This window comes from Theropithecus gelada, chromosome 20, assembly GCF_003255815.1.
Source record: "Theropithecus gelada isolate Dixy chromosome 20, Tgel_1.0, whole genome shotgun sequence".
Classification (NCBI taxonomy): domain Eukaryota; kingdom Metazoa; phylum Chordata; class Mammalia; order Primates; family Cercopithecidae; genus Theropithecus; species Theropithecus gelada.
The window spans coordinates 47,687,309-47,705,115 of NC_037688.1; the positions used below are offsets into that span (position 1 = coordinate 47,687,309).

At 55.4% G+C, this 17,807-nt stretch overlaps 2 protein-coding genes across 4 annotated transcripts in view; one reads left to right on the forward strand and one right to left on the reverse strand.

Annotated features, from left to right (window-relative positions):
* The window catches only part of GAS8 (growth arrest specific 8), a 29,033-nt gene extending 15,641 nt beyond the window's left edge, over positions 1-13,392 (forward strand). For all 3 annotated transcript variants that reach the window (XM_025370856.1, XM_025370855.1, XM_025370857.1), the window contains exons 5-11: positions 1,597-1,651; positions 2,355-2,560; positions 3,173-3,340; positions 3,685-3,771; positions 6,796-7,005; positions 12,409-12,474; positions 13,116-13,392. In XM_025370856.1, coding sequence (XP_025226641.1) covers positions 1,597-1,651; positions 2,355-2,560; positions 3,173-3,340; positions 3,685-3,771; positions 6,796-7,005; positions 12,409-12,474; positions 13,116-13,265 — 942 coding nt within the window. In that variant the 3' untranslated portion in view covers positions 13,266-13,392. The remainder of the gene's footprint in view (positions 1-1,596; positions 1,652-2,354; positions 2,561-3,172; positions 3,341-3,684; positions 3,772-6,795; positions 7,006-12,408; positions 12,475-13,115) is intronic.
* Positions 13,349-17,527, reverse strand: LOC112614371 (5-hydroxyisourate hydrolase-like). The gene is made up of 5 exons (XM_025370861.1): positions 17,453-17,527; positions 16,873-17,012; positions 14,729-14,864; positions 13,860-14,240; positions 13,349-13,540 (listed from the first exon to the last, which is right to left on the reverse strand). The coding sequence occupies exons 1-4, from the start codon at positions 17,510-17,512 to the stop codon at positions 14,151-14,153; spliced, it is 426 nt and encodes a 141-aa protein (XP_025226646.1). The 5' UTR covers positions 17,513-17,527; the 3' UTR covers positions 13,349-13,540; positions 13,860-14,150.
* Positions 17,528-17,807: the final 280 nt, after the last annotated feature.

Here is a 17,807-nt window from a genome sequence, read left to right on the forward strand (position 1 = left end):
TCTACTAAAAATACAAAAAAATTAGCTGGGCGTGGTGGCGGCGCCTGTAGTTCCAGCTAATCGGGAGGTGTCCGGAGCTGCGCGCCCCGGCCATAGCAAATAATAATTAATGATTAAACGCCCGAGCTCTATTCCTTTCCACCTTCTACCTCCTCCCTAGATTTGTTGTTTCTCTTTTGTATCAACACCTCATAAAAGATGGCGCTCTTCCTGTTTTTTCTTCACCTGTTTTTCCCCCGCACGGCGAAAATTGTAGCGTAGGCACCATCCGGCGCCCGGGAAAATTACCAACTGACAGCGCAGGCGCAACATGACGTCCGACCAGAGAAACCAATACCTACCTAGCCACACCCTCCGCGATGAGATCATCTCCGCCTCTGGCCCAACCCCTTCCCCTCCAATTGTATATAAGGCATTGCATTACCACCATTAAACGAGACTTGATCAGAGCACTGTCTTGTCTCCATTTCTCGTGTCTCTTGTCCCCCAAATTCCCACTCCCTCCTCCAGGGCCTGCTTCGACGATCCCGCGGGCCGGGATAGGGAGGCTGATGCAGGAGAATGGCGTGAACCTGGGAGGCGGAGCTTGCAGTGAGCCGAGATGGCGCCACTGCACTCCAGCCTGGGCGACAGAGCGAGATTCCGTCTCAAAAAAAAAAAAAAATTTAATTTTTTATGCAAAATTTTAATATATAATGTTTATTTAAATATAATATATAATAATTGCTTATTTAAAAAAATATATATTTATTTTTGGAGATGAAGTCTCACTCTGTCTCCCAGGCTGCAGTGCAATGGTACAGTCGTAGCTCACTGCAGCGTCAAACTCCTAGTCTCAAGTGATCCTTCTGCCTTAGCCTCCCAAGTAGCTGGGACTATAGATATGAGCCACCACACCCACCTAATCTTTTTTTTTTTTGAGATGGAGTTTTGCTCTTGGTGCCCAGGCTGGAGTGCAGTGGTGTAATCTGAGTTCACCACAATCTCCGCCTCCCGGGTTCATGCCATTCTCCTGCCTCAGCCTCCCGAGTAGCTGGGATTACAGGCATGTGCCACCACGCCAGGCTAATGTTGTATTTTTAGTAGAGATGGGGTTTCTCTATGTTGGTCAGGCTGGTCTCGAACTCCCGACCTCAGGTGGTCGGCCCACCTCGGCCTCCCAAAGTGCTGGGATGACAGGTGTGAATACTTTGAAAATGCTGCTTTAGGCAGCAGTGCAGCAGGTTGGAAACTACACACGGCACCTGGAGAGATCCCACGGCTCTGTGTGGATGTGGCTGCTGCTCTCCAGGCTGTGGGATGGTTTGGTAAGGAAACCAAGCTGGGTTCAGTGCTCATGACGTCTGTTCATGTTCTCTCAAGCTTAGAGGCGACTTTAGTTGAGGGAGGTGAGTTAGGAAATGTGCAGGTGAACAAAACCGTGTTACTCTGGGCATATTTCATGAACCTGGAGGTGAGGGGAACCCAGTAGCCAGCAGCAAAATGGGGTTTGTTGGGCTGGGTTTTTCATGGAGGTGAGGAACAGGGTCAGCCTGAAGGGAGCGGGCTTGCCTCTATGTCTGGCTGTCCAGTAACAGCCTCTTTTCACCTGTGCAGAAACACACCGAGGAGATCACCAAGATGCGGAATGATTTTGAGAGGCAAGTTCGAGGTCAGTTTCCCATGTGCTCATTGTGTAGGACGGTGCCAGAGACACCCTCCCCACCCCCTCCTCCATCCGAAAGGAATTTACCTCCAGAGCTTGTTAACTCAGGGAACAAAAACTAGATTAAAACAGCCCAGGCATGCAAGAGAAAGAATGTGGAAGTTTCCAAGGCCAGTAGACCCACTCAGAATCCCGGAACAACCTATTTCCATGTGAGTTTGGGAGGCTGTGAGTACCACACACTTTCCCACTCCTAGCTAAAATCAGTAGTTATCAGCAGGTGGTAGCTATTCAGTGCCATGGGCAGCATTTTTAAAATAGTCTTCTCCATGGCTCCTGGTCTGAGAAGGCTCCAATTTCAGCAGTCTGTTTTACTCATAAAGGCTGATAGTCTGGCTGGATGGCCACACAGGCCTTGCTTACTGCTCACTGGGGTCAGCTGACATGCAGCTGTTGGCACCCCCAGTGCAGGGAGTGATTAGCAATGCCTGTCGCTGGCAAAGGCAGGCCGACAGTGGTGTGTGTGCTGAGTACGAGCAGCAGCAGAAAACACTCAGTCTAAACCCCTCTGTTCTCTTGCAGAGCTTGCTTGCAAAGCTGTTCTGACCACAGTGGGCGTTTTGGGCCCCTGTTTACAGGCTGCATGTTCTGTAGCCATAGGGGCACCACTTCTTCCTCTGCCAAGCTGCTGTTTGCTGCTGCCTTTCAGAAATTGAGGCCAAGTATGATAAGAAGATGAAGATGCTGAGGGACGAGCTCGACCTGCGGAGAAAGACTGAGCTCCACGAAGTGGAGGAGAGGAAGAACAGCCAGATCAACACGCTGATGCAGCGCCACGAGGAGGCCTTCACCGACATCAAGAACTACTACAATGACATCACCCTCAACAACCTGGCCCTCATCAACTCCCTCAAGGTGCTGCGCGTGGGGTGGGCTGGGGAGACACACTCTGCCTGTCCTAGAATGTGGGCTGCAGAGTCCTGGGGATCCAGACCCCAGCTCTCCACCCCAACACCCCCGATACTTTTTATAGGATTATTTGACAATGCCCTTCTCATATCCTTGATTGAAATTCCTAAATAATGTAACCTATCGCTACCTATTGTTAAAAGCAGTCAGGATATTGCCCTCACCCTAGTGCGGAGGGGGAAGTAATCAAGTGTATTCTGATTTGTAAAAGCTGGGGTGGAACTGCAGCGAGTGACATGATGTGGCCGGAGTGGATAAGTGTCATCGTCACTACATGCTGGCAGTGACAGGACTTTCTACAGTAGACAGCGGCCCTTGGTGGAATCTCGAACAAAGTGTAGTCCCTCAGTGTGCATGGAAGCTGCATTCCCAGAAAACTCCGAATAAGTTGAAGCTGCAGAAATACTGTTTATACATAGAACAGGTCTAGGTGCTAGCATGCCTGAGGCTGGCAGGATCTGGTGATGGGCAGGAGAGCACCCAGCTCTCACCCTGCAGGCCACAGCCCCTTTGGTTCTGCCTGCTGAGCCCCTGCTGGGCCTGTGCTTGTGCCTGCAGGAGCAGATGGAGGACATGCGGAAGAAGGAGGACCACCTGGAGAGGGAGATGGCAGAGGTGTCTGTGCAGAACAAGCGCCTGGCAGACCCTCTCCAGAAGGCTCGGGAGGAGATGAGCGAGATGCAGAAGCAGCTCGCCAACTACCAGAGGGACAAGCAGATCCTGCTTGTGAGTTTCCTGCTGGATTCCTCTCCCTCCTTGGCACAAGTTAGCCTAGACTCAGGAGGAAGGAGCATCACAGGGGCAGGAAGGGAGACGGGGGAGGCCTGCATTTCTCCTTTTTCTGCCTTGTGTTCTCCTGGGGAAAGTAAAGTCTGGGGGTGTTTTGGAGACAAGGCCCTCATCTTCCACCGTGTGCTACTGACCTGCCTTGATGGGGCTCAGCTGCTTGTGTCCTGGAACCATGTCTTTCTGGTGATTATTTTTGGCCTTGCCATCTCCCAGGAGCCTGTGTTACTTGGATGACTGTGAATCTTGAATACTTTCTGTCCCCTACTCCGTTTTTCCTCCAGTGCACAAAAGCCCGTTTGAAAGTCACAGAGAAAGAGCTGAAAGACCTGCAGTGGGAGCATGAAGTGTTAGAGCAGCGGTTCACCAAGGTGAGTGGGCACCAGGCTGGCCCTGCAGCGGGGGGTGGCACCCCTGCTAGCCAGGGACGGGGCTCTCCTTGTGGCCCTGGCCCCTGGACCAGCTTCAGATACCTTGGCCAGGTTTTTGGGTTCTGAAGCTGGGGGCCCTATTCCCTGTAACTCATTCCACAGCTTCTAAGAGGCAAAAACCTTTGGCCTATTCCGCATGCATATCCTGCAGAAGGCCTGAGGTCTCATGGGGAGCAGATCACACATGACTTTCGGCCCCTCAAGCGCTCACTGCTGAAAGCACATGAGGGATGCCTGGCCCCTGCAGGAACTCTTTTCTTCAATGGGCTTATGTTTCTAAGTGCTAACCTATTACCTTCTCGTTGTAAAGAAGTCATGGGGTCTTAAGTGTAAGTGAAAATGAGCCTCCAGCTCCTCACGCTGGCGAGTTTTATGAGCTCCCTTCCAGGTTTCCTGCATGCTCTAGTGTGGATGTGACTGTGTGTGTTATGAACACGGGATCAGGCCATAAGCACAACTTGCTTTTTAATCTCACAGTGTATCAGGCTGCATACAGGAAGCCGTTTCATCCTTTTCACAGTCACGTGGTGCTGCATTTCATGAATGTTTGATCATTTAGCTGACTCCCCTCTGTTTCTAATCCTCTGCTGTTATAAGCATTGCTGCCTCGATCCTTTTAAATTTGTCTTTGTGCACTTGTGTGAGATTGCTTCTTAGGAAAGCCAGCTCCTAGCAGTGGGATTGTTGGGTCTGAGGGGTCTGTGTTGAGGGTTCTGATCTGTCCAGAGGGCTGCTCTGAGTCACACACCTGCCAGGGTGCGGAGGGGCCGTCTGCATCCTCAGCTGCACCAGATCTGACAGGTTTAAACCTTTGCAGAAGTGACTGGGGAGAAAACATTTCATTTCGTGTGCCCTTCCGAGATTGCCAGTGAGTGGCAGGGATGCTTGGTCCTGCCTTTGTCCCTCAAAGAGACTCCTTGCCTCTGTTGAGTTTCAAAGTTCTGGCCAAGGACCAATCCTTGCACCATGGGGCCCTCAAGGCTTTGTGTGTGGTGTGCGTGGCCAGATCATCTTATCTTGAGCTGCAGTTACCTGTGCTGTTTGTGTTCTCTAGCCTAAGTGAAATTCATGAACACAAACGGTTGTAGTAGGATTCGCCCCTCGTAAACATCCCATCTGTCTGTCAGATCTAGCCCCACCTTCGGAGACACCTCAGGTCCTACCTGATGTGCATTGCTAGGCTGTGCCAACTCTTGGCACCTAAGGGAAGGGTGCCCCAGTGAGACTCTGAGGACTGCTGTGTTAGGGGCCCTTCCTCCTCCCTGTGAGTTTTGAGGTGGACATTACTGGGAAGAGGAGAGCAGAGACGTGCCTGGGTTGGAGTCTTGTTCCCTGCCATATTTTCCTCCATTTGAATGTGGTTCCTGACAGTGTCAAAGTCAGTGTCTCTTCCTAGAGAACTGGGGGCTCAAATTTGTCAGCAAAATTTAGAGACCAAAGGCACTTACTTACTTATTTTTATTTTTTGAGATGGAGTCTCACTCCATCGCCAGGCTGGAGTGCCGTGGCGCGATCTTGGCTCACTGCAACCTCCGCCTTCTGGGTTCAAGTGATTCGCCTGCCTCAGCCTCCTGGGTAGCTGGGACTACAGGTGCCCACCACCATGCCCGGCTAATTTTTTGTATTTTTAGTAGAGATGGGGTTTCACCGTGTTAGCCAGGATGGTCTCGATATCTTGACCTTGCGATCCGCCCGCCTCAGCCTCCCAAAGTGCTGGGATTACAGGCGTGAGCCACTGCGCCCGCCCAAAGGCACTTATAATCCACGTGCCTGCGGACAGGGAATTGGATTTAAGCAAATCTGGGGAATTCTAACTAACAGCAGTCAGAAGGGATACAGGGCCAGGTGCTGTCTTGGAGGTGCTCCAGGTATCACAGGTCGTGCTTTGAAAAAAGCTGCAGTATTTTAGCATGATCCTGTTTTCTTCCAAACAGTCATAAATGTTTTTACCTGTATCGAGAACATTCTGGAAGGGGTCACACCAAGTGTTCACAATGGTGGGTGGCCTCTGGGAACTGGGGTTAAGGGTGTTCACTTTTTTTTTTTTTTTTGAGATGGAGTTTCGCTCTTGTTGCTCAGGCTGGAGTGCAGTGGCGTGACCTTGGCTCACTGCAACCTCCACCTCCTGGACTCAAGCGATTCTCCTGCCTCAGCCTCCCAAGTAGCTGCGATTACAGGCGCCTGCCACCATGCCCAGCTAATGTTTGGTATTTTTGATAGAGATGGGGTTTTACTATGTTGGCCAGGTTGGTCTTGAACTCCTGACCTCAGGTGATCCACCCACCTCACCCTCCCGAAGTGCTGGGATTGCAGGCGTGAGCCACTGCGCCCTGCTCAGGGTGTTCACTTTTTTATAGTCTTCAACCAGGTCTAGATTTTTTTTAGAATGTGCAATTAATAAGTAGAAGAATTAGGAGGTAAAAAAGAACAGTCTTACTGGCCGGCAGGCAGCTGGCTCCAAGGCCATGCTCGAGATCCGCCATTTGTGGGGGCAGACAGCACCTGTCCTGTGATGCCAGGATCTGGGGCGGGCCAAGGGAGCACATCCTCCAAGGGGTTCCACCTGCAAGCTCTGCCTGCTGGATGCCCTGGATCTCACATCTCACATGAGCCCACAGCCCTCACTCGGGCAGGACCGGCCTCGGCCACCCATGGAGCAGCTTTCAGGGTGGGGCTGCTCCAGCTCTCGCCGGGACACTCACGGCTTCCAGAGACACCTTCCTGAGAGGAGAGCTCGTGCCGACGTTTTTCTCCTGCCTTCCACTGTGTGGCGGCTATACAGAGGGCCAGGGCGCAGGCAGTGTGGACCACACCCCGGTGCTATGGGAGTGGGCGCTATTGGAAAGCCACCTCCCATAGAAGCAGCGTGTTCCAGGCAGGTGCAGAGAGGGGAGGCAGCGTCTTGCCAGCAAGATGTCCCCAGGTGAGGGGCCTCATCGCCCATCCCAGCGGCTGTCCCTGCAGGTGCAGCAGGAGCGGGATGAGCTCTACCGGAAGTTCACTGCAGCCATCCAGGAGGTGCAGCAGAAGACAGGCTTCAAGAACCTGGTGCTAGAGCGCAAGCTACAGGCTCTGAGCGCTGCTGTGGAGAAGAAGGAGGTGCAGTTCAACGAGGTCCTGGCTGCCTCTAACCTGGACCCCGCAGCCCTGACGCTGGTGTCCCGCAAGCTTGAGGTAGGCCCTAGACAGGCTCCTGGCCCCAGTGGGCAGCCTCTTCCGTGTGGCAAGGGTCTTCAGTTCTGTGCTGTTCCCCCTCGGACGGGCACAGAGACCCCTCGGTTAACCACTGGGGAGGGGGCATTCATGGGTTTCCTGTGACCTGAGAACAGAGCGGGGTGCCGTAGGCATGGATGCCTCTCACCGTCTGCACCGGCAGCCTCTTCTCACAGTTCTGCTCAAGTCTCTCTTGGATCTTCCCTTGCCCCTGTGTGACCTCATGGTGACTCCTAACCTCTGAGCCTCTGCCCACTCCAATTCTCGGGTCTGGCTCATCTGAGCACGTAAGGCTCTAGTCATCTGAGTGCAGCCTGAGGATGGCCTTGGGAGTGGAAAAGCCACTCTTGGAATCTCTGTGGGCCTGAGCTCGTCTGTTGGTGGTAACAGACCCAGACACAGGCCTGGAGGATGGCGGTACTTCCTGAGCTCTCAGCCCAGGGCACCACATCCTGGGACAGAGATGGTACCGGGAGGCCCTGAGATGGGCTGGTTTAGGACATGGACAGTTACGGATACGGTAAGTGCAGGGCCGTGGGAGCCTGGGGAGCCTGACCCCACCTTTGCAGGTACTGGGGACATGAAGTCTAAGCAGAGCCCAGACATTCCCTCATTCTGTGTCACAGGTATTTATGGTGCTGCTCTGCTAGGGTGTCCCGGGCATGGGCGAGGGCAGTAAAGAAAGCAGATGAGGCCTGGGCCCCCCACAGGGAGAAACAGCATCAGCTGGAGGATCAGGAGGAGGCTGGAGCCTGTAACTGCCTCACAGGTGGTCTCTTACCTGTGTCCAGCTTGTGGACCTGGGCCTTGCCTCTGTTCCCTGGACCTCGTTGGGAGAAGTCACAGAAGGAACAGGATACAGGGCAAAGGGTCTTTGACTGACACTGGAATCCTGGCCAGGTGAGGCCAGGCCTGTGGCTTCCTCGGGGCCCTCCAAGTTGGATGACATGTGCCCCTGGCCCAGCTGCTGCCCCTGAGCTGGAAACAGCTGGTCTTGAAGCCTCTACCAACAGCCCCAGCACAGGGAGGCTGGGTTGTCACAGAGATGCAGCCTTCGGGGCCGCAGGGTACCCGTCTGTCTTTGTGCTGGACTCGTCCTTCAGTGAAACAGATGCCTGGGACATAGGCTTGAGGCTTCCTCACTGTCTGGGGAAGCATCTTTTATCCTGAGAACTATCACAGATGGCATTTTTGTTTGTTTGTTTTCAAGACTAAGTGTTGCTCTGTTGCCCAGGCTGGAGTGCAGTGGCGTGATCTTAGCTCACTGCAGCCTCTCCCTCCCAGGTTCCAGTGGTTCTTGTGCCTCAGCCTCCTGAGTACCTGGGATTACAGGCATGTGCCACCACGCCCGGCTAATTTTTGTATTTTTAGTAGAGACGGAGTTTCACCATGTTGGTTAAGCTGGTCTTGAACTCCTGACCTCAAGTGATTCGCCCGCCTCGGCCTCCCAAAGTGCTAGGATTACAGGCATGAGCCACCATACCCAGCCTCAGATGGCCTTTTTTTTTTTTTTGTAAATTATTTTATTTCTTCCTTGATGATTTAGAGGGACTATATTTAAACCAGTACAAATAGTTCATACATAATACCTGGCCATTTTCTTCCGAAATCTCTCTTTTTTTTTTTCCCGAGACAGGAGTCTTGCTCTGTCACCCAGTCTGGAGTGCAGTGGCGTGATCTCGGCTCACTGCAACCTCTGCCTTCTGGGTTCAAGCAGTTCTCCTGCCTCAGCCTCCTGAGTAGGTGGGATTACAGGTGCCCGCCACAGCACCCAGCTAATTTTTTTTAGACGGAATCTCTCTCTGTCGCCCAGGCTGGAGTACAGTGGCGCGATCTCGGCTCACTGCAACCTCCGTGTCCCGGCTTCAAACGATTCTCCTGCCGCAGCCTCCTGAGTAGCTGGGATTACAGGCGTGCACCACCACGCCTGGCAAATTTTGTATTTTTAGTAGAGACGGGGTTTTACCATGTTGGTCATGCTGGTCTCAAACTCCTGACCTCATGACCTGCCCACCTCAGCCTCCCAAAGTGCTAGAATTACAGGTGTGAGCCACTGCGCTTGGCAATTTCTGTATTTTTTTTAGTAGAGATGGGGTTTCACCATGTTGGCCAGGTGGATCTCGGACTCCTCACCCCGTGATCCACCCACTTTGGCCTCCTAGAGTGCTGGGATTACAGGCGTGAGCCACCATGCCTGGATACCTGGCCATTTTCTAACCAGTTGAGTAATTTGTTGCACAATAAGCTACCTCACGTCTTTCAGCAAGAAATACATTACATTTGAGTAGTGAAGACATTACATAATGAATTAGGACACAATTAAAATTTGCTTTAAATATTTCTTTGGGGGAGAGGATGCCACACTTCTACTCAATGAAGAGAAACATTTTATAGTCCAGAGGTCTTGTGTTTTTTTAACACCTATGATGCCATGAATTCATCGGGAAGAGGTTCCAGCAGCTTGGGCTCCTTCCCGTTGATTCTCACAAAGCTGCTTCTCTGGGTGGAGCAGGCTGGCGCTTCAGTTGAACCCACGTACCTTTCTCTTTGGCTTTCTTCTTCTTCTGATCATTTTCCTTCACCCGTTTCAGGAAGCTGTCTCGGCTCTTAGAGTGCTCAGTGTTCTCAGTACACACCTTAATTCTCTCAGCAAGAATCTTGCCCTTGTTTGTTTACAACAACGCCAGCAGCGTGCTGGGGAACACTGCAGACTCCCCAGTTCAGCCATGGCAGCACTTGTGGGGCTTCCTTTTTGAACAGTACCCATTCCCTTGATGTCTGCAGTATCAGCTTTCTTACAGATTCGCATATACGTGGCCAGAGGAACAAGTCTGTTTTCTAAAAAGCCGGAGAACGTGTATCGGGTGCCTCTCCTCTTTCCCTTTGTGTTTGTCATTTGGGCGAATTACTGGAAGATGGTGGTTCGAGCCGCAAGGCCACAGATGGCGTTTTTAAGGTGATTTGGTCCACATGCAGTTCAGCTGAACACAAATCCATGTGCTCATCGCTGACACCAGGCCAAGGGTTAACCTCATTCAAGTCACCAATCTCTTTTTTTTTCCTGCGAGTCTCGCTGTGTCGCCCAGGCTGGAGTGCAGTGGCACAGTCATAGTAGTGAGCCCCTCGCTGAGCCGCCCTGGGGGCACCCAGGTGTTGGACAGATGCAGGACTGGGCTGAAAAGGCTGGTTCTGAAAGGCCCGTCAGCTGTGCCTTTGAGTTTCGGGCCAGTTGGGAACTATGGAAGGGCTGGGCAGGGGGAACCAGTCCAGAGCCCACTCTGCTGCTGATGGGGAGCACAGGGCTGGCGGGGCCGGGCGGGGCCAGCACACAGTGGGGACAGGCAGAGGGTTTAAGAACCACCAGGAGGCTGAGTCCACAGGTGGGGCTGGGAGGGGCCGAGGTGACTTGGGGTTCGCACACGGGGGAACCATGGGTCCTGGCCCAGTGGGTGGTGGTGCCTGTGGGACCCTGGTCATCTGGGATGGCCTGGCTCTCAGGGCCTGAGGTAGTAAGGCTGGACAGGAGGGGCCTCACGTGGGCCAGAGGCACTGTGGCCCCCAGACTGAAGACTCATCTTTTTGTTTGTTTTTTTTTTTTTTTGAGACTGAGTCTGGCTCTGTCGCCCAGGCTGGAGTGCAGTGGCCGGATCTCAGCTCACTACAAGCTCCGCCTCCCGGGTTCCCGCCATTCTCCGGCCTCAGCCTCCCGAGTAGCTGGGACGACAGGCGCCGCCACCTCGCCCGGCTAGTTTTTTGTATTTTTTAGTAGAGACGGGGTTTCACCGTGTCAGCCAGGATGGTCTCGATCTCCTGACCTCGTGATCCGCCCGCCTCGGCCTCCCAAAGTGCTGGGATTACAGGCTTGAGCCACCGCGCCCGGCCTGAAGACTCATCTTTGCTGGTCTGCTCAGCACTGGGCCCTGTGAGCACAGGCAGGTGAGGGTCACTGCCGGGAGGCGGGGGAGGTGTGTTTCCAGCTCCTGGCTGAGGGCTGCGCCCGGCCTGCTGCCAAGACACCGCAATGAGGGTGAAGAGAGCAGTCGTGGCCTGTGAGAGTTGTTGCAGCTGCGCCCACGCACCAGGGTGAGGATGGAGCTAAATGTGGGTCAGTTCCTTCTTTCCTGGTCATTGTTACCTTGACTTCTAAGTGAGGAATCTTCTGGGGAAATGACAGAGGCCCCCGCAGGGACACTGTTTGCAGACTGGGCAGGTTGGGGTGTGAGGGGGGTGCTGTGTCAGTGGGCAGCAGAGACGGCTCAAAAGCCAGGCTGGGCCCTGCAGTGCCCCACAGGCAGGAGCCCAAGAAGCCCCCTGCCTCACCACGTGGTGAGACCCTTGCCCACATCTGGGTGGGGCCAACGCTGCTGAAGACTATTTGTTTCTGTTACAAAAAAGTGGGATGGCTGGGCGCGGTGGCTCACGCCTGTAATCCCAGCACTTTGGGAGGCCGAGGCGGGCAGATCACAAGGTCAGGAGTTCAAGACCAGCGTGGCCAAGATGGTGAAACCATCTCTACTAAAAATGCAAAAATTAGCTGGGTATGGTGGCAGGTGCCTGTAATCCCAGCTATTTGGGAGGCTGAGGCAGAGAATTCCTTGAATCTGGGAGGTGGAGGTTGCAGCGAGCCTAGATTGCACCACTGCACTCCAGCCTGGGCAACAGGGCGAGACTCCATCTCAAAAAAAAAATGAGAGAGTACATTCACAAGCCTTAAGAAATGTAATGTAAGCAATATGCGAATGGTGTTTAGTGGCCCGTCTCCACGGTGTGGCTGCACGCTGCCTGCCCTTGCCTCATCTGCATTTCTTCTGTGTCTGGACCGTTTTTGGGGTTTTTTTGAGGTGGTGCCTTGCTCTGTCATCCAGACTAGAGTGCAGTGGCTCAATCTCACCTCACTGCGACCTCTGTTTCCCAGGTTCAAGCGATTCTCGTGCCTCAGCCTCCCGAGTAGCTGGGATTACACAGGCGCGAGCCACTGTGCCCAGCTACTTTTTGTATTTTTAGTAGAGATGGGGTTTCACAATGTTGGCCAGGCTGGTCTCAAACTCCTGACCTCAAGTCATCTGCCTTCCTTGGCCTCCCAAACTGCTGGGATCACAGGCGTGAGCGGCTGTGCCTGGTTCGGACTGTTGATGGAGATGCAGGTTGTGTGAGCACAGGCTCCCAGTTCTCTGTTTCTTCCTTGTTGTTTTCTCTCCACCCTTGGAGACCTTTTTCTGCTGACAACCTTGTGTGGATGGAAGCATCCTTCAAACCGGGCTGCTATTCCCTGGATCTCTGAGGACCCCCACTGGAACCCCCAGGCCACCCCCACTGCCTCAGCCAAAAGATGAGTCTCAAACTCCATCACCTCTCTCTCCTCAGGATGTTCTGGAATCGAAGAACAGCACCATCAAGGACCTGCAGTATGAGCTGGCCCGGGTCTGTAAGGTACGGATGTGCCCTGCCCTCCCTCAGGGCCACCCCCTCGGTGCCCAGCCTGTTCTAAATGCAGATGGTCTCAGAGGACCGCACCCATTCCCACTTTGTACCTCGTTTGACAAGGCAGCTGTCACTGTCCCCAGCGGAGAGCATCTGGATTCTGTGTGGTCTGGGGCACAGCACTGTTGTCTAGGCCACATCTCTGCTGGGATGGGTGTGGGGGGGGACCTGGACCCTTCCCTGGTCAGCCGCTTCCACTGGGCAGGGAGTCAGAGGTGCTGTGCCCACCAGGGAAGGTAACAGACGTCATTCAACAGGGGCAGGGAGGGCGTGAAGAACCTGAGTGGGAAACCCCCAACCAGGGCCCAGAGCCCTCCCAGACCACAGCTCTGCCCTGAGTGTCCCTGCCCTCTGCCTCTGTCTCCTCATTTGTGGAACGGGAATAGGAACAGCCTCTCCCTGTCATGCTACCTGAGCCAATGCAGTGGAGGTGCTTGGTGCTGTGTCCCACACCGGAAATGACTGATAAGCCTTTGGCTTTATCCTTCTACACCGTGATGCTCACGTTGCCCCTCCACGGAGCTGCACTCAGCTCTGGTGGTCCTGAGCCTGGGGATCCTCAGCTCCCTCACACCGCCCTGTCTCCACAGGCCCATAACGACCTGCTGCGCACGTACGAGGCAAAGCTGCTGGCCTTCGGGATCCCTCTGGACAACGTGGGCTTCAAGCCCTTGGAAACAGCTGTGATCGGGCAGACACTGGGCCAGGGCCCCGCAGGACTGGTGGGCACCCCCACGTAGCCGCCCCACTGGGGGGCCACAGCCCAGACAGCCAGCCTAGGAACACTCTGGATGACAACCCCTTTCACACCAAGGACAGCAAGTTTTTTAGATTTTATCATCAGCAAATGAAAGCTTTTCACATGTTCTTGCCATCCTCATTCCTGGCTCTGTGGAGGAGAACCACCTGCAGGACCCTCACCCGTGGTGTCCCTGTCGCTTCCTTCCCTGGGTGCATGTCCAGGCTGTGTCCAGGCCTACTGCCTGGTCTCACCTCCAACCACAGTCAGCAGCACCTTCTCTTTTTTTTTTTTTTTTTTTTGAGGCGGAGTCTTGCTCTGTTGCCCAGGCTGGAGTGCAGTGGCCCGATCTCGGCTCACTGCAAGCTCCGCCTCCCGGGTTCCCGCCATTCTCCTGCCTCAGCCTCCCGAGTAGCTGGGACTACAGGCGCCGCCACCACGCCCGGCTAATTTTTTTTTGTATTTTTAGTAGAGACGGGGTTTCATTGTGTTAGCCAGGATGGTCTCGATCTCCTGACCTTGTGATCCGCCCGTCTCGGCCTCCCAAAGTGCTGGGATTACAGGCTTGAGCCACCGCGCCCGGCCTAAGCAGCACCTTCTCAGAGTGCCCCGCACTCACCTGGGGGCTGGGGCAGTGCTGCACTGTGCTGCCTGTCTTCATGCCACTGTTGTCCCATCAAGTGGACAGCTTTGCAGGTGCTGGCACTGACTTTATTGACACCTGAGTCACAGCCGCCCAGTGGGATTCTCCAGGGGGCCAGGACTTCCCCAGGAATTGGTGACACCAGTGCTCCCCGATGAGCATGAAGCCCACTCTGTTGACGGCTGGGTGGGTGCAGCCAGCGTGCGGGAAAGGGCAGGCAGCCTCCTGCTGCCAGTCTTCGCTCTAGCTCCCTCGATAGGTGGTGTAGGACCAGGGGCTCAGCAGCAGGGGCACGTGGAACTTCTGGGCGTTGCTGGTGATGGTGAACACAACCTGAGACGGAGAGAGGGCCAGGAGAGAGCATAAGGGGATGGCAGCAAACCACCTGTCTGGCCCCAACACACCTGGGAGAATTCAGCAGCCCAGACTGAGGGTCTGCACCAGAGGGACACTCCACAGAAGCTGCAGCCCAATAAGTCAGGTGCTTCTGTGGCGGCTCCAGTGTGGGGTGAGGCAGTGAGGTTAGGCCCAGAGAGCTGGAGTTGGCTCAGATGAAAACCTGTGTCAACAAAGAGGGGATGAGTGGCCTAGCCTCCCCACAAAGCCTGACCCTGAGCAGGTCAGCGATGGGTGTGTCCTCATAGAGTCTATTGCTGCCTGGACACCTTTCTTTTGGGAGCTCAAAGCAAGTGAGCTCACCTACCTGCCACCGCCCGGGACCAGTCTGCCCACTGTCTAAATGATGCCCGGCCAGCAGGACCTGGCCTGCAGATCCCAGTGAGTCATGGGCCTCAGGCCCTCCAGCCCACCGGGGCTCTCACCTCCACGTATGGGTAGAAGCTTTCCTGCCCCCTCTTCCTCCAGTAGCCCTCAGTGTCGAAGGTGAGCTTGTAGGTGCCTGCCTTCATCTGGTCCGGCATCAGGAGTCCAGGGCAGCGGCCATCTGGGTCTGTGTAGCTGGGGAGAGGATGAGGCTGCAGAGATGGGGATGAGAAGCCCCCACCCCAGCTTTCCTGCGTCTGTACCCCAGTGGGCCTCAGACACTGCCCTGCCACCTGTCAGACTTGGGTGAGCAGACACAGTGGGGCTGTTAGGGCCTGCAGTTGCAGAGCAGTCCAGGGACACCACTGCCCTGTCTTTAGGAAATCACAACACAGAGAAGCAAAAAGGGAAAAAGTCTCCCGCAGTTTATCCCGCGAGCAATAACCACTTTACAGCCGGCACGTATTTTTCCAGATTATCTCTATGCATATTTGTTTACAAACTTAAAATAACTCATCAAGTGGATTATACTATTGTTTTATAACCTGTGGTTTTCACTTAAAATATTGTGTGTGGTTGGCTGGGCATGGTGGCTCACGCCTGTAATCCCAGCACTTCGGGAGGCCGAGGCGGGCGGATCACGAGGTCAGGAGATCGAGACCATCCTGGCTAACACCGTGAAACCCCGTCTCTACCAAAAATACAAAAAATTAGCTGGGCATGGCGGCGGGCGCCTGTAGTCCCAGCTACTCGGGAGGCTGAGGCAGGAGAATGGTGTGAACCCGGGAGGTGGAGCTTGCAGTGAGCCGAGATCGCCCCACTGCACTCCAGCCTGGGCGACAGAGCGAGACTCCGTCTCAAGAAAAAAAAAAGGAAAAGAAAAATGTGTGGCTTTCTGCCAAACCCTCACCCACAGAATGAGCCTGTCCAGCTCCACGGAGCATCCGTGTTGCGTGCCCTGGTCCCTTATCAGGGTTCTGAACAACTGTGGCTTTGCCCATAGTCACCTCCTGAAAACCTCACATCGTTCTTGCCAGCTGGTCTTTAAAGCGCGCGCCTCTACTGTGATTAGAAGGAGCAGGCCCGAACAAGGTGGCTCACACCTGTAATCCCAGCACTTTGGGAGGCCAAGGCGGGTGGATCACGAGGTCAGGAGTTCAAGGTCAGTCTGGCCAAGATGGTGAAACCCTGTCTCTACTAAAAATATAAAAATTAGCCAGGGGTGGTGGCGGGTGCCTGTAATCCCAGCTACTTGGGAGGCTGAGACAGGAGAATCTCTTGAACCCGGGAGGCGGAGGTTGCAGTGAGCCGAGATCACACCATTTCACTCTAGCCTGGACAACAAGAGAAACTGTCTCAAAAACAAAACAAAACCTAGCGTGTGTGCATGGGGGGAATGGGTCCCTGTGACCCACCACGGACGCCCAGCCCACACAGTGCCGTCCTAATTTCTCACGTGAGACCTGGACCCCTCATGTCTCAGCTTTTGTGAAGGACCAAATGAGGACTGGCACAGTCAGACTCTGATCCTATGGGCCCAGCCCTGCCCTTCTGGCTGGAAGGGAGGGGCCTGCCCCTCATGCAGGGGCCATAAGGCCTGGGTAGGTGACATCTGCCTCTGGAAGTGCCCCGCAGAGCCTGTGCCTGGGGCAGTGGGCAAGAGCCCATGGAGGCTGAGGGACACACTGCCCCTCAGGCCTGGCTGGGAATCCCAGCATGTACCTGGGCTTGCTGCCTCAGTCTTCCCATGTGTGTAGAAGGGGTAACTATGGTGCTGGCCCACGGGGTGTATGGAGAATGAAAAGAGTGGAAATAGTGTCCAGCGTACCGCCTGTCACAAGGTTACCCGTGATCTCAGTGACAGTGAGCTCTTCGATTCCACCTCAGGCCTCACCTAACCACCACCCCCCGCCCTCGCCCTGGCACAGCTGCCAGGGAGAGGCAGAAACTCACTCCCGCCCCATCAGGGTCACAGGGGCCTGAGGCTGGAGGGAGGGAGGAAACAGCTCCTCTCCTCATCCCTGTATTTTCAGAGGAAACGGGCTGAGAGAAGCAGAAGGGAGAGCTCCCAACCTAACCCCCAACCCGGGCTGAGAGGAGAGTCAGCAGCGGTGAGCTCCGCCCTCCAGCCTCACTGCCTGGCTCCTCAGTCCCTGCCATCTGTCTCAGGGCGGGACTCCCCCTCCCAGGGCCTCTCTCCTACCTTGTCCTCAGCTCCATCCACTGCTGGCTGTGGTCCTCCAGCCAGGACAAGCGGAGACAGAGGCCTCTGGCTGGGAGCCCCGAGGCGGTGTCCAGCACATGGGTGGTCAGTGGGCTGTCCGTAGGCTCCATGCTGCTGCCCTGGGCCAGGAGAAGGAGACCAGGGTGAGCCTCCGGAGCCCTGTGCCCGCCCACCCACCCCAATCCTGTGTCCACACCAGCTGTGGGGCATAAACAGCCCTGTGGACAAGTTGTCCCAGCTGCCCAGGGGACAGGGGGCAAGGGTGACTGGAACTGCCTAGTCAGCTGATAAGGCACCAAACGTAAACAGCGCGACCTGTGCCTCCCGACCCTCCCCCACCAATCCCTCTGGCTCCCTTGCCCCACTGGGGACACCCACTCTCCCACCCACGCCCCCACGAAATGGCCATCTCCCCCCAGGCCCTCAGTTCCAGCCCCTGGGGTGGTTCTCCCGGAACTGGGCTGTCCTCCGCGCCCCGATTCCTGGGCCCTCGACGCTCAGCCCCCCGCAAGCAGCTGAGGGGACAGGAGCCCTGCAGGTCCAGGCCTGGCCCCCTAACCTCCTGGGGTCCTAGGTGTCGCTGGAGCCTTAGCAGCCGCGGGGCGGCCCGGGAGCTCATCCTGCCCTGCCGGACTGCGACGCCCGCGGGCAAAGGGAAGGGCGGGGCCGGTCACCCTGTCCCGGACCACTTCGTGCCCACCAGGAGGGCCCCAGCGGGGCTTTGCCCAGGAAGGGGGCGCTGGAGGGGAATCAGGGCGAACAGACCTGGGGCCCGAAAGCGGAGTCGCGAGGACCTGCTCGGGGGTGGGTGGGGGCCGGGGGCGGGGCCGCGGCGAGAGGGGGCGGGGCCGCGTTGAGAGCGGGGGTGGGGCCCGGGGCGGGGCAGTGGGTGGGGCCCGGGGCGGGGCAGTGGG